Below are 12283 nucleotides of genomic sequence, written 5' to 3'. Positions count from 1 at the left end.
CGATAATCAATACACATCCTTAACGACCCATCTTTCTTCCGCACGAACAAGACTGGTGCACCCCAAGGTGAAGTGCTAGGCCTAATGAAACCCTTATCCAGCAAGTCCTTCAACTGCGCCTTCCACTCTCGCAACTCTGCCGGGGCCATCCTGTATGGAGGGATAAAGATCGGTTGAGTGTCAGGCAACGCATCAATGCTAAACTCAATCTCCCTTTCAGGAGGAAGGCCTGGGAGTTCATCTGGGAAAACATTTGGAAATTCATTAACCATAGGGATTGATTGTAGAGTAGGCGGCTTCGCCTCCGCATCCCTAACGCGAACAAGATGATAAATGTAACCTTTTGAGATCATCTTCCTTGCCTTAAGATAGGAAATAAACCTACCTTTCGGCGTAGCAATGTTCCCCTTCCATTCAATGGCGGGTTCACCCGGAAACTGAAACCTAACCATCTTCGTACGACAGTCAACATTTGCATAGCATGAGGCCAACCAGTCCATTCCCATTATCACATCAAAATCAACCATTTCTAACTCAAATAAATTTGCCGAGGTTTGACGACTACAAATCATCACAGTGCAACCTTTATATACCCTTCTAGCAATCACAGAATCTCCTATCGGAGTGGATACCACAAATGGTTTACTTATCAATTCAGGTTCAATGCCAAACTTATTAGCCACAAAGGGTGTAACATATGATAAGGTAGATCCTGGATCAATTAGCGCATATACATCATAAGAAAACACAGACAATATACCGGTAACAACATCCGGAGACGACTCGAGATCTTGTCGACCTACTAGAGCATAGGTTCGATTTTGAGCACCACTCGAACTCGGCACTGAACCTCTACCTCTATCACGACCTGTCGACTGTTGAAAACCTTGTGCTGGAGGTCGAACTGATGAGGAAGAACCAGACACAGATCCAGACGGTTGAGCCATACCACCACCTCCTCTGTTAGGACAATCCCGCATCATATGGCTAGGCTGTCCGCAAGAATAGCACGCATCGGAACCTCGACGGCACAGTCCAAAATGGGCCTTGCCGTACTGATCACAACGAGGTGTTGGGGGTCTCGTATGACTAGTATCTCTATGAAATTGTGAGCCTGATGCCCTCAAACTCTGACCTGAACCAGAATAGGTAAATCGATCATACCGAGGCCTCTGAAACTGTGGAGGAGCACTAGCTACAGGTGGCGCCGAACTCCTCGAAGATTGGGGCCTGATACTGCCTCTGAACTAATCAGAATACCCTGCAAATCTCGCCCTCTTATGCTGGCCCCTATCCTGCTCCCTATCTGTCCTTTGCTGGTGCTTACGATCCTCTAGGGTCTGGGCATAAGCCTGAATACGGGAAATATCCATGCCCTCTACCAAGGAGGCTGTTGTGCACTCATTTATCAGATGTGGTCCCAACCCGTTCACGAACAGATGCACCCTATCACTCATCTCGGCCACCATATGGGGAGCATACCTTGCTAAAGAATCAAACTGTATACTATACTCTCGTACACTCATATTACCCTGTCGAAGGTTCAAGAACTTATCAGCTCTAGCTCGTCGTATCTCAACTGGCAAGTAGTGACGAAGAAAGGCCTCAGAAAATTCCTTCCACACGGCCGGAGGAGCGTTCGGACCCCTAGATCTCTCCCAACTATCATACCAGAAAACCGCTAAATCCCGTAACCGATAAGAAGCCAACTCTACTGCCTCCGTATCACTAGCATGCATAACCCGCAATGTACGATGAACCTGATCAATAAATGTTTGTGGGTCCTCCTTGGGGTCTGATCCGGTAAACACTGGAGGGTCTAGATTAATAAAATCACGAACTCTCGCACTAACCGGTTTATCAGCAGCACCGGTATTCTGCCTCTGAGCCTGAGCAGCAACCAAGCTAGTCAACAACTGCACCGCACTGTGCAAATCATGGTCTGTAGTGCCAGACGGAGGAACTGGATGTACTGGGTGCCTCCTAATATCCTCTGGAGGAGACGGAGAGGTATGAGACGGCATCTTACTCTGAGCCTCACTTTGCCCTGCTCTGGCTGGAGGCACCTGAATGTTACCCTCTCCCACAGCTGTATCAAGCCGTTTACTAATCGCTTGCTTCCTAGTCGAAGGCATCGCTAAAAGAAAACAAGGTGAATATTAGATATGAACACTTACGACTCAACTCTACGCACGATCTAGATTCAGGAAGAAGGTAACAACCCTAGATGTCACGTAGCCTCCTGATTATAAATGTGGCGCGCTACACATCCATAATCAAAACTCTACTAGACACGGCTCATAGACATCCCCTAGGACAGACTTGCTCTGATACTAAGTTTGTCACGACCTAACTAGAAGGTCATGACTAGAACCCGGGTCATACTTGCCGAGCACCAACGTACATTTTATCTAACCTTCCTTATTATCTTTAAGGGCCGACAAGACCAATATAAATGGTAAACATGGATCATGAACATCCAACAATGAAAGATAATGTCATGAACATACGTAACATGGGACGACAAGACTGTCAAGAAACTATATATAAGGTACGAGCTACCATGGTGCCATGAAAGACTATACAACAAAAATCAGCCGACAAGGCATTCCAAACCATACATGAGTCGACACCTGTCTATGAGCCTCTAAAAGAACATAAGTGCTACAACATTGCCGGAACAGGGCCCCGACATACCCATAATGTCTATAACAAAAATGCATACCAAGACCACGGCAAGTCCGGAGAAAGGATCTTGCCAATAACGCTGAACCGGATAGCCTACTGTGATGGGGGAGCTGCGTCTACCCGTCTATCAGGACCTGCAGCACGACATGCAGCGTCCACAAATAAAAAGGACGTCAGTACGAATAAAGTACTGAGTATGTAAGGCAGAATAGCATAAGTAAGAACAATAATGTAAACAGTGATAGGGAATATACAACCTGTGACATCTGGGTACCTCTGAGGGCTACTGACATGAAATACATGATACATACATATATATATACATAAACTTTTAAACCATACGCCTTTGTGGGCATCATCATCATCATATCGTACCCGGCCGTAATAGGCTCGGTAAAACATACCCGGCTATCATAGGGCTCGGTAGAATCATACCCGGCCACGTGGAGCTCGGTAAAACCCAACTGATCAGTGGTTGCACAATAGGTGCCATACCCGGCCGACTATAGCGCGGCTCGATAGAGTAAAATAGATACATATATATGACGCATGCTGGACTCATTGGAATCACATTTTGAACCTTTCGGAGTGACGTAAGGTCGGTATCCTTCGTACACGTTATTAGGATTAACTCTTCATCAAGAATCTTATAAGAATCAGAAACTACCAACAACATTGATAATATAAGAATAAGAGAAGTAACATCAATATCAATCGTTTCATAAGAAGGGCAGCAATGTAAGTACTGCTAGCTTCTAAGAGTAGAGTATCTTTGGGAGCTCATTCATTACATTATGTACAATCGGAGTCGTGCAAAAGAATGAAGGGGATAGCCTCACATACCTTGTATATACTGCCCAACCTCAAGCTATGCAAATGTCACGACTCCTTAGTCTACAATAAGAGAAATGACATTATCATTATCGTTTAAGCATCGTAACTATTATGTATCGACCGCAACCTATTTTACGATGAAACGGACAGCACCTCCCCTATTTATATGACTTCCCACAAGTCAATAAAATCACCAAACAGCCCAAACAACATCATTAATAATCATATTGAGCCTCTAAAACAGTCCACCAACTAACAACATTACTACCAAGCCTTTCGATATATATTTCACAAGTTCTAGCATCAACGACTTAGCCACAACTTGGATAATCTTAAATATATATATAGAGTAAGAGGTTCCTTAACTTTAAACAGAAATAAAAACTCCAATTTGACCTTAATTTTCCACGAAATATCCCTTCAATTCTTCCACAAGAACAAGGAAGCGAAACTAGCAATTAATTCGGGTTTTTCGGCACTAGAATTACTTTAGAAGACTTGAAATCACCTAGGGTTGATATTAAAAACTTGAAGGTGTATTCACAGAACATAAAACACTTAAAACAACCTGCCACACGAGCTGGAACAACACAAAAATCAGCAACAACAAGAAGAATAAGAAACTTACTAGCGCCACGGGATTCCCGACATTTGATTTGTGTTGTTTGCCCTTTGTTTGGGTCTTGGATCATGAGAGAACCTTGAGAGACTGTTTTTAGGGTTATAAGGTCTGAATATACTGAAAAATAATGACTTAAAACGGGGTTGAGGTATCTTATATATGTCCATATGTCTTAAACCGCCTTTGTGGGCCCCATAGAGAGCAGCTTGGCGCACTCTCGCGAAAACGCGAATATCTCTCTATTCCGAGATCGTATCGACAAACGGTTTAATACGTTGGAAACTAGACTTATAGATCTTCAATTTGATAGGTAGATCACCCCATAATTCCAAGCACATTGGGAGAAAAATGCAGTAACATTTGACCTAAAGTTTAAGTAAAATTATAAACCTAAGTTGCGACAACTTTTATCGACTTTTGTTTCATAACCCGCTTGACTTCAAGACTTATGATACGGATATTATATGATTCAAATACATTAAAACAAGACCTCTTGGGACAGTTAATCACCTCTAGTGTTACTCGAAAATACGGGTTACAACATCCTTGATTCGTTTAACTTCTAATACTTGTTAACCACTCTTATACACCCTTGTATCGTTTAAGACCAATAGGATTAACTTCTTATCATCTGAAAGATAATCTATTCTTGGATTTACGTCGACTAACTTACGGCGTGATCTATGGTATGCGAATTTGGGTTGTAACAAATGTAAAGGTTCTTGGAGTTACTTAAGTTCACCGAGATTGACCTTCGATACTTTTTCTCATTAAGTCATGAAACTACACGTGTTGGTGTAGGCGTAGAACCTACCTTACGGTTTGGAACTAAGGCAGAGTACTTCCCATGAGGGGGGTACTATTGTGCTACTTTATTAGCATGGCAGAGTCGATTCGTGCGGCACAACGATGAGACGACCTAGGCAAATAGGGTACATGATACTTGCCGCTAGGTACATAACCTAGTTAATTTTCTTCTGTATCGGTGATGGTATAGCGCTCCGATAAATGAAAAATCTAACATGATTTTGTAAAGATTAATGCTAAAGCAAGATTTTGAAATATGTTTTACTTTATTATTTTATTTTATTTTATTTTCTAAATTGTTAATTGATATAAATTCTTATTTCTTATATCAATTGTTATTGCTTATCTTATATCTTCTTAAGCCTTGTCCTATTTCTTTTTGGGAAGCGGTTTATGATTCGTACTAGGTATGTGGAGCTTAGGGCTTTTGGCCACATTTTTATTTTTTTATTTTCAGGGATTGGACCTGAGCAACTTGGGCCGCGAGGTTAGGACAACTCTACATTTTCCGTTGACACTTTTTGGTGAGACTCCACACTTGTATTCATGGAGGACTTTATTGTATTATTATTCTTTTGAGCCACCAGGTTATGCCTTGGTTGGCTATTTCATTCCGTGTCATAGAGATTCCATAGGCAATAGTAGTATTCATTTTTGGGGTTGTAATCCTATGGTTACTCATATGGCATGCATGAATGAAACTTTCTTTTATCTTTATGAGGTTTTCTTTTAAATGAAAATATTTACATAAAGACATTATTCATGTTTTGTTTTATATCTTAAAATATTTATATTTGAAGAGGCTTTCGCATCCTTCTATTAGGCATATAGATGAGTATTAATTTATGGGATGGTTCACTCGGGTCTAGTAGAGTACCGAGTGTTGGTCATGTGGTTTTAGGGCGTGACAAACTTGGTATCAAAGCCAGGTTCTGATTCAAGCCCTAGGAAGTCTATGGAATCGTGTCTGACAGAGTTCTCCTTATTGGTGTGTTGTGCACCACAACATGAACATTATAAGAATTTTTTGTCACATCTTCTTATTCTAGAAATCATGCAATAGAGCAGAATCTAAGAAATATTTTTTAACTCGTGCACTATATCAATTTGCAGGCTATGGCGAACATGCGTGGTAGTAATATGAACCGGGAAGTTGCTTCTATACCGACGCGGCTTCGGGAGGAGTACCCGTTAGACCTAGGGGCTGACCTCTGAAGGCTGCAGGAGCACAGACTATGCCAAAATTAATGGCTCCAAGGATGGTCCAGGAGGACGAGGAAGAAGTTGATGAGGCACCTGCTCCACCTCCAAAACCAAATCACTTGGAGAAGACCCTCACTGACATTAGAAAAGTTATGGATACTTTTGTTGATCTCATGGCTATGCAGACCCAACAGAACTTTCAAGTGGGTATTCAGGCACTCCAACAAAGAGGTTTGAGAGCACCATCGGGTTGAGGACATGGCGTAATTGGCCATGAAATTTGTAAGAATTGAGCCGCCAGTTTTCACTGGTACAGATCCTACTGCAGACCCTCAGGACTTCTTGGAGGAAGTTGAGAAAGCTACTACTTTGCTAGGAGTTAAAGACTACCAAGTGGTTTGATTGGCAGCCTACCAGTTGAAATACATTATTGACCTTTGGTTCAAAGGGGTAGAGAAAAGTCGACCGGAGGATACACCTCCAATGATTTGGGGGGAGTTTAAGAAGATCTTCATTAAGAAGTGGTTACCACTGGGAGTGAGAGCCGCCCTTGTGATATTGTTTGATACCTTAAAGCAGGATAACATGACTGTCCTAGAGTATAATATCAAATTTGAGAAGTTATCTCGTTATGCTCCCCACCTCATTCCTACCGAGGATAAGAAGATTAATCGTTTTGCTCATGGCTTGATTATGAGCATAAAAAAAGATACAGCTAGTGGAAAAGAAACAAGACCTTTACTGACTTTGTGGATCTAGCAATGGATCTCGAGAGGATTTATCAGGAGGAGAGGGCCAACAGGGAGTAGAACAAAAAGGCCCGAACTTTTGGTACTTTCAGCGTAATGCCTAGTTCGGGCAAGAGGTAGAGCAGCAGAGGGCCATCTGGCCCACCGCAGTCTAGGATGCAAACAACTTTCAGTAGCCCTCCAGTGGCATACAGTTCCATATATAGGGAGACCAGTCTAGGCCCGTTTAGACTGACCACCGTACTTCACAGCAGGCATAGAGTGGTATAGGTTCTCATCAGCATCAGTCTAGTGTTACCAGGGTACCCCGTGGTCCGTGCTATGGTTGCGGGTTGATGGGTCATATCCAAAAGTTTTTCCCTAACGGACAACAGGGTTCGAGAGCTCACCCGACACCTTCTATGGTTATTACTTCGGTTGCACCGCCCCCACCTAAGGGTAATAGGTCCCATAGTGGGCGCAATGCAGGAAAGTTGCCGCAAACAACTGTTACTTCTCAGGGGACTCATCCTCGTTTCTATGCCATGCCTACTCGCCCTACTGTAGAGACTTCAGATGTCGTCGTCACATGTATACTTACTGTTTGTGCTCTAGATGCTTATGCTCTTATGGATCCTGGATTTACCTTTTCCTATGTTACTCCGTATTTTGCTTTAGATTTTGGGATAGATCAAGAACAACTACTTGAACCATTTTATGTGTCGACTCCGGTGGGAGATTTTGTTATTGCCTACCGTGTCTATAGGATCTGTGTGATTATAATTTAAGATCGAGAGACTACAACAGACCTTATTGAGCTAGAAATGGTTGACTTTTATGTGATCATGGGGATGGATTAGTTATACAAGTGTTACGCCATTCTTGATTGTCGTGCTAAAGTGGTCAAGTTTGAGTTTCCTAATGAGTCAGTTCGTGAATGAAAAGGCAATATTGTTGAGCCTCGAGGTAAGTTTATTTCATACCTTAAGGCGAAAAAGATGATCACGAAGGGATGTCTTTATCATTTATTCAGAGTCACTAACATAACTGCGGAGGTAGTTAGCATTCAGTTTGTGCCAGTTGTTAATATGTTTCCCGATATTTTTCCTAATGAGCTTCCAGGTATTCCACCAGATCGGGTCATCAACTTTGGGATAGATGTGGTGCCAGATACGCAGCCGATATCTACTCCCCTGTACCGAATGGCTCCAGCTGAGTTAAGAGAATTGAAGGAGAAACTGAAAGATTTATTGGATGAAGGATTTATTAGACCTATTGTATCGCCTTAGGGTGCACCGATATTGTTTGTGAAAAAGAAAGATGGTTCTCTAAGGATGTGGATTGACGACATGCAATTTAACAAGCTGACCATCAAGAATAATTATCCATTATGTCGAATAGATGACTTGTTTAACCAGCTGCAAAGGGCGAAGTACTTCTCGAAGATTGACTTAAGGTCGGGGTATCATCAGTTGAAAATTCGAGAGAAGGATATTCCCAAAACGGCTTTTCGGACCTCCTACAGGCATTATGAATTTTTGGTGATGAAATTTGGGTTAACAAATGCACCCGCAGCCTTTATGGATCTAATGAATCAGGGTTTTAAACCATTTCTTGATAGGTTCGTGATTGTTCTCATTGATGACATATTAGTCTATTCGCGAAGTCAAGAGGAGCATGTCAATCATTTGAGAATAGCGTTGCAGACGCTTTTGGAGCATGAGTTATATGCCAAATTCTCTAAGTGTGAATTTTGGCCAAAATCCGTAGCATTCTTGGGTCATGTGGTATCTCGTGAAGGTATTAAAGTTGATCCTCAAAATATTGAAGCGGTTAAGAGTTGGCCTGAACAACTACACCGATAGAGATCCGTAGTTTCTTTGGATTAGTAGGCTACTATCGGCATTTTGTTGAAAGTTTTTCTACTCTTGCATCTCCGTTAACCAAGTTGACGCAGAAAATTGCAAAGTTTCAGTGGTCGGATGCTTGTGAGAGAAGTTTTAAAGAGTTGAAAGCTAGATTGACTACGACGTCAGTGTTAATGTTGCCAACATGTTTGGGTGACTTTGTGGTTTACTATGATGCCTCTAGAGTTGGGTTGGGTTGTGTCTTGATGCAGAAAGGTAAGGTCATCGCTTATGCTTCTAGATAGTTGAAGATCCATGAGAATAATTATCCGACCCATGACTTGGAACTTTCCGCGGTTGTGTTTGCTTTGAAAATTTAGCGGCATTACTTGTACGGTGAGCATTGTGAAGTATACACCAACCATAAAAGCTTGCAATATATATTCAAGCAGAAGGAATTAAACTTGAGGCAAATAATATGGTTAGAATTATTGAAGGATTATGATTTAAGCATTTATTACCATCCGGGAAAGGCGAATGTGGTAGCTGCCACGCTAAGTTGAAAGTCAGGAGGTACTTTGGCACATTTACTGATAGCTAAAGAGATTACCGCTTGTGCCATAGCACATTCTTCTTTTATTGAGCGTGTAAAGGCTAAGCAATTTGAAGATCCAAATTTGGTGAATATTCGAAATGGTATACAATCTAAAGATATCCTTGCTTTTTCTCTTGATGAGGATGGGGTGTTGAAGATGAACGGCTGTTTATACGTGCCAGATGTTGATGGACTTCGTAATGAAATTATGGCCAAGGCACATAGCTCGAGATATTTTATTCATCCAAGGTTCACAAAAATGTACAAAGACTTGCGGGAGATATATTGGTGGAATCGAATGAAGGAAAACGTTTCGGACTTCGTGGCCAGATGTTTAAATTGCCAACAAGTATAAGCTGAGCATCAAAAACCCGGTGGGTTGGCTCAGAATATTGAGATTATACTTTGGAAGTGGGAGATGATTAATATGGACTTTGTGGTGGGTTTATCTCGCACTCGCTTGAAGCATGACTCTATTTGGCTAATTGTAGACCGACTTACGAAGTCGGTGTATTTCTTACCGGTAAAGATGACTGACACGACACCATAGTATGCTACTATGCTAAGTTGTACTTGAAAAAATTGTCAGGCTTCACGGTGTTCCAGTTTCTATTATATCCGATAGATGGACCTAGTTTACTGCTTATTTTTGGCACTCCTTTCAAGAAGGATTGGGTACAAGTCTCAATTTGAGTACCGTTTTTCATCCACATACTGACGGATATGCTGAGAGAACTATTCAGACGCTTGAGGATATGTTGAGAGCTTGTGTCCTTGACTTTGATGGGAATTGGGATGGACATTTACCTCTAGTTGAATTTGCCTATAATAATAGCTATCAAGCAAGTATCCAGATGGCTCCCTATGAGGCTTTGTACGGACGGCGTTGTAGATCACCTATTGGATGGTTTGAGCCAACTGAGGTAGGGCTACTTGGTCCCGATCTTGTACATGATGCCTTTGAAAAGGTGGCTTTTTTCAACAATGGCTTAAGACTGCTCAGAGCCGACAAAAGTGCTATACAGATGTACGTCGACGTCAGTTGGAATTTAAAGAGAGTGATCAAGTGTTCTTGAAAGTATCGCCAATGAAGGGTGACATGATATTTGGGAAGAAAGATAAGATAAGTCCTAGATTCATTGGTCCATACCGAATCTTGAAAAGGATTGGTGAAGTAGCCTACAAGATAGAGTTACCTGCACCGATGACTTTGATTCATCATATTTTTCATGTATCGATGCTACGGGGGTATATGCCCGATGCTGCTCACATCATCTCACCGGAGGTAGTAGAAATAAATAATGGTTTAACTTATGAAGAAGAATCGGTTGAGTTCTTGATAGACAAGTTTGTATGTGGAGGACTAAAGACATAGCTTTAGTTAAAGTGTTATGGCATAATCATGATGTCGAGGAGGCTACTTGAGAGGCCGAGGAGGATATGAATGTCACGGCCCAAACCGATGAGCCACGACGGGTACCCGACACCTTACTCAACCGAGTACCAATGTAACATATCTTTCGTATTATACTATCATAGGTAATTGAGCCGGAGAGGCTGTCGTGAGATAAGTAGAAAACAATATGAGGAAATACTCAATATAGGGTGACCCAACTTGATATACCGACTTATACATATTACGTACTGGCCTATGAGTCCATACCAGTATCCGTATACATGACATCTGTCTACAACCCTCTAAGAGTACATAAATATCATAAAGGTCGGGATAGAGCCCCGCCATACCAAACAATACATATTCAAATTATACTGACCAAATAGGCAACTCCGGAGCAAGTGGAGTGCACAAACACCTTCTCCTGAGCTGATAGCTTACTAGGAGAACTCTCAACCTGTCTATCGGGACCTGCGGGCATGAAACATAGCGTCCCGAGGCAAAAGGAACATCAGTACAAATAAAGTACCGAGTATGTAAGGCATGACAGTAGTATTTAAAAGATATGAAAGAAACATGGAGTAAATAACTCAACCTAAAATTCAGAATAGCTCTGTGAATCATGAAAAATTATAATGTCATGCATGTGCGTATAAATGCCAGACCATGCATAGGTATATGTGTACATAACATCATCAAGCCTTTGAGGGCATCCCATCATATCATCTCAGCCACTGTAGGCAAAATCATCAACGTATACCAGCTGATCAGGTGGTGGTGCGTATATAAAGCTGTAACCTTTTCCCATATCCCATATACATATAATATATGCATATATAAAGCTTACTGGTCATGGGTCATTGTACATGTATAAATGCATGAAATGCATAAGAAATACGTCAATAAGATTTCTCGAACATCATAAAATCAATATGCCTTTTGGACAAACTTTATCAAATATGTATTTTTCTGAGACCCATGAATAGAGGATATAATTATAATTCACATGGGGAATCAAGAATATAGAAACCCTAGTATTTCTATGAATAAAGTCATTTATGAAAGTTGCATATTTTGCTCGTTTCGTTTTTATCATTTGGATCATGCCAAAAAGAAAGAAGAGATAGCCTTAACATACCTTAACTTCGTTGAGTCCTTAATACCTTCCAAGAAATTCTTCAAACAACTCAATCCAATCTATCACATCATAAGGATATTCAAAATCAGTGCTGAGTAAAGGCTAAGTCCTCAACTTAAACTAGTAGCTCGTTTACATAAATTTTGGCAGCATCTCCCTTGTAACTAAGCCCTCCTCCTCCAATACCATATACCAACAACAACAAGAACATAACAATAACAACATGTAAGAATCATTTTACCGAGAGCTAAGCTTTCCTTCCTTACCGAATCTCATAACGCCTTTCATTGGTGATACTTTAGGAATACCCAGTCATCTACCTGAAACTCCAAGTCTCGTCGTCGATTATCTGCATAGGACTTCTGACGACTCTGAGTTGCTAATAGCCTTTCTCGTATAAGCTTAATCTTCTCAACTGCCTGTTG

At 41.4% G+C, this 12283-nt stretch overlaps 1 protein-coding gene across 1 annotated transcript; it reads left to right on the top strand.

The window, feature by feature from the left end:
• The first annotated feature begins 7238 nt into the window (after window positions 1–7238).
• On the top strand, window positions 7239–8171 carry LOC138907205 (uncharacterized). The gene is made up of 3 exons (XM_070197579.1): window positions 7239–7655; window positions 7743–7807; window positions 7916–8171. Exons 1-3 carry the CDS (start codon window positions 7239–7241, stop codon window positions 8169–8171), a joined length of 738 nt encoding a protein of 245 aa, XP_070053680.1.
• Window positions 8172–12283: the final 4112 nt, after the last annotated feature.

Source organism: Nicotiana tomentosiformis, chromosome 1 (assembly GCF_000390325.3).
Source record: "Nicotiana tomentosiformis chromosome 1, ASM39032v3, whole genome shotgun sequence".
Classification (NCBI taxonomy): Eukaryota; Viridiplantae; Streptophyta; class Magnoliopsida; order Solanales; family Solanaceae; genus Nicotiana; species Nicotiana tomentosiformis.
The sequence above is the reverse complement of the archived record's forward strand: the minus strand, read 5'-3'. Positions and strand labels throughout refer to the sequence as shown.

Bases quoted from the DNA above. Each gene is read 5' to 3' on its own strand.
- LOC138907205 (XM_070197579.1), top strand. From the start codon at position 7,239: ATGGGTCATATCCAAAAGTTTTTCCCTAACGGACAACAGGGTTCGAGA. The intron at 7,656-7,742 runs GTGATTATAATT...GGGATGGATTAG, and splicing joins ACCGTGTCTATAGGATCTGT to TTATACAAGTGTTACGCCAT. The intron at 7,808-7,915 runs GTCAGTTCGTGA...TCATTTATTCAG, and splicing joins AAGTTTGAGTTTCCTAATGA to AGTCACTAACATAACTGCGG.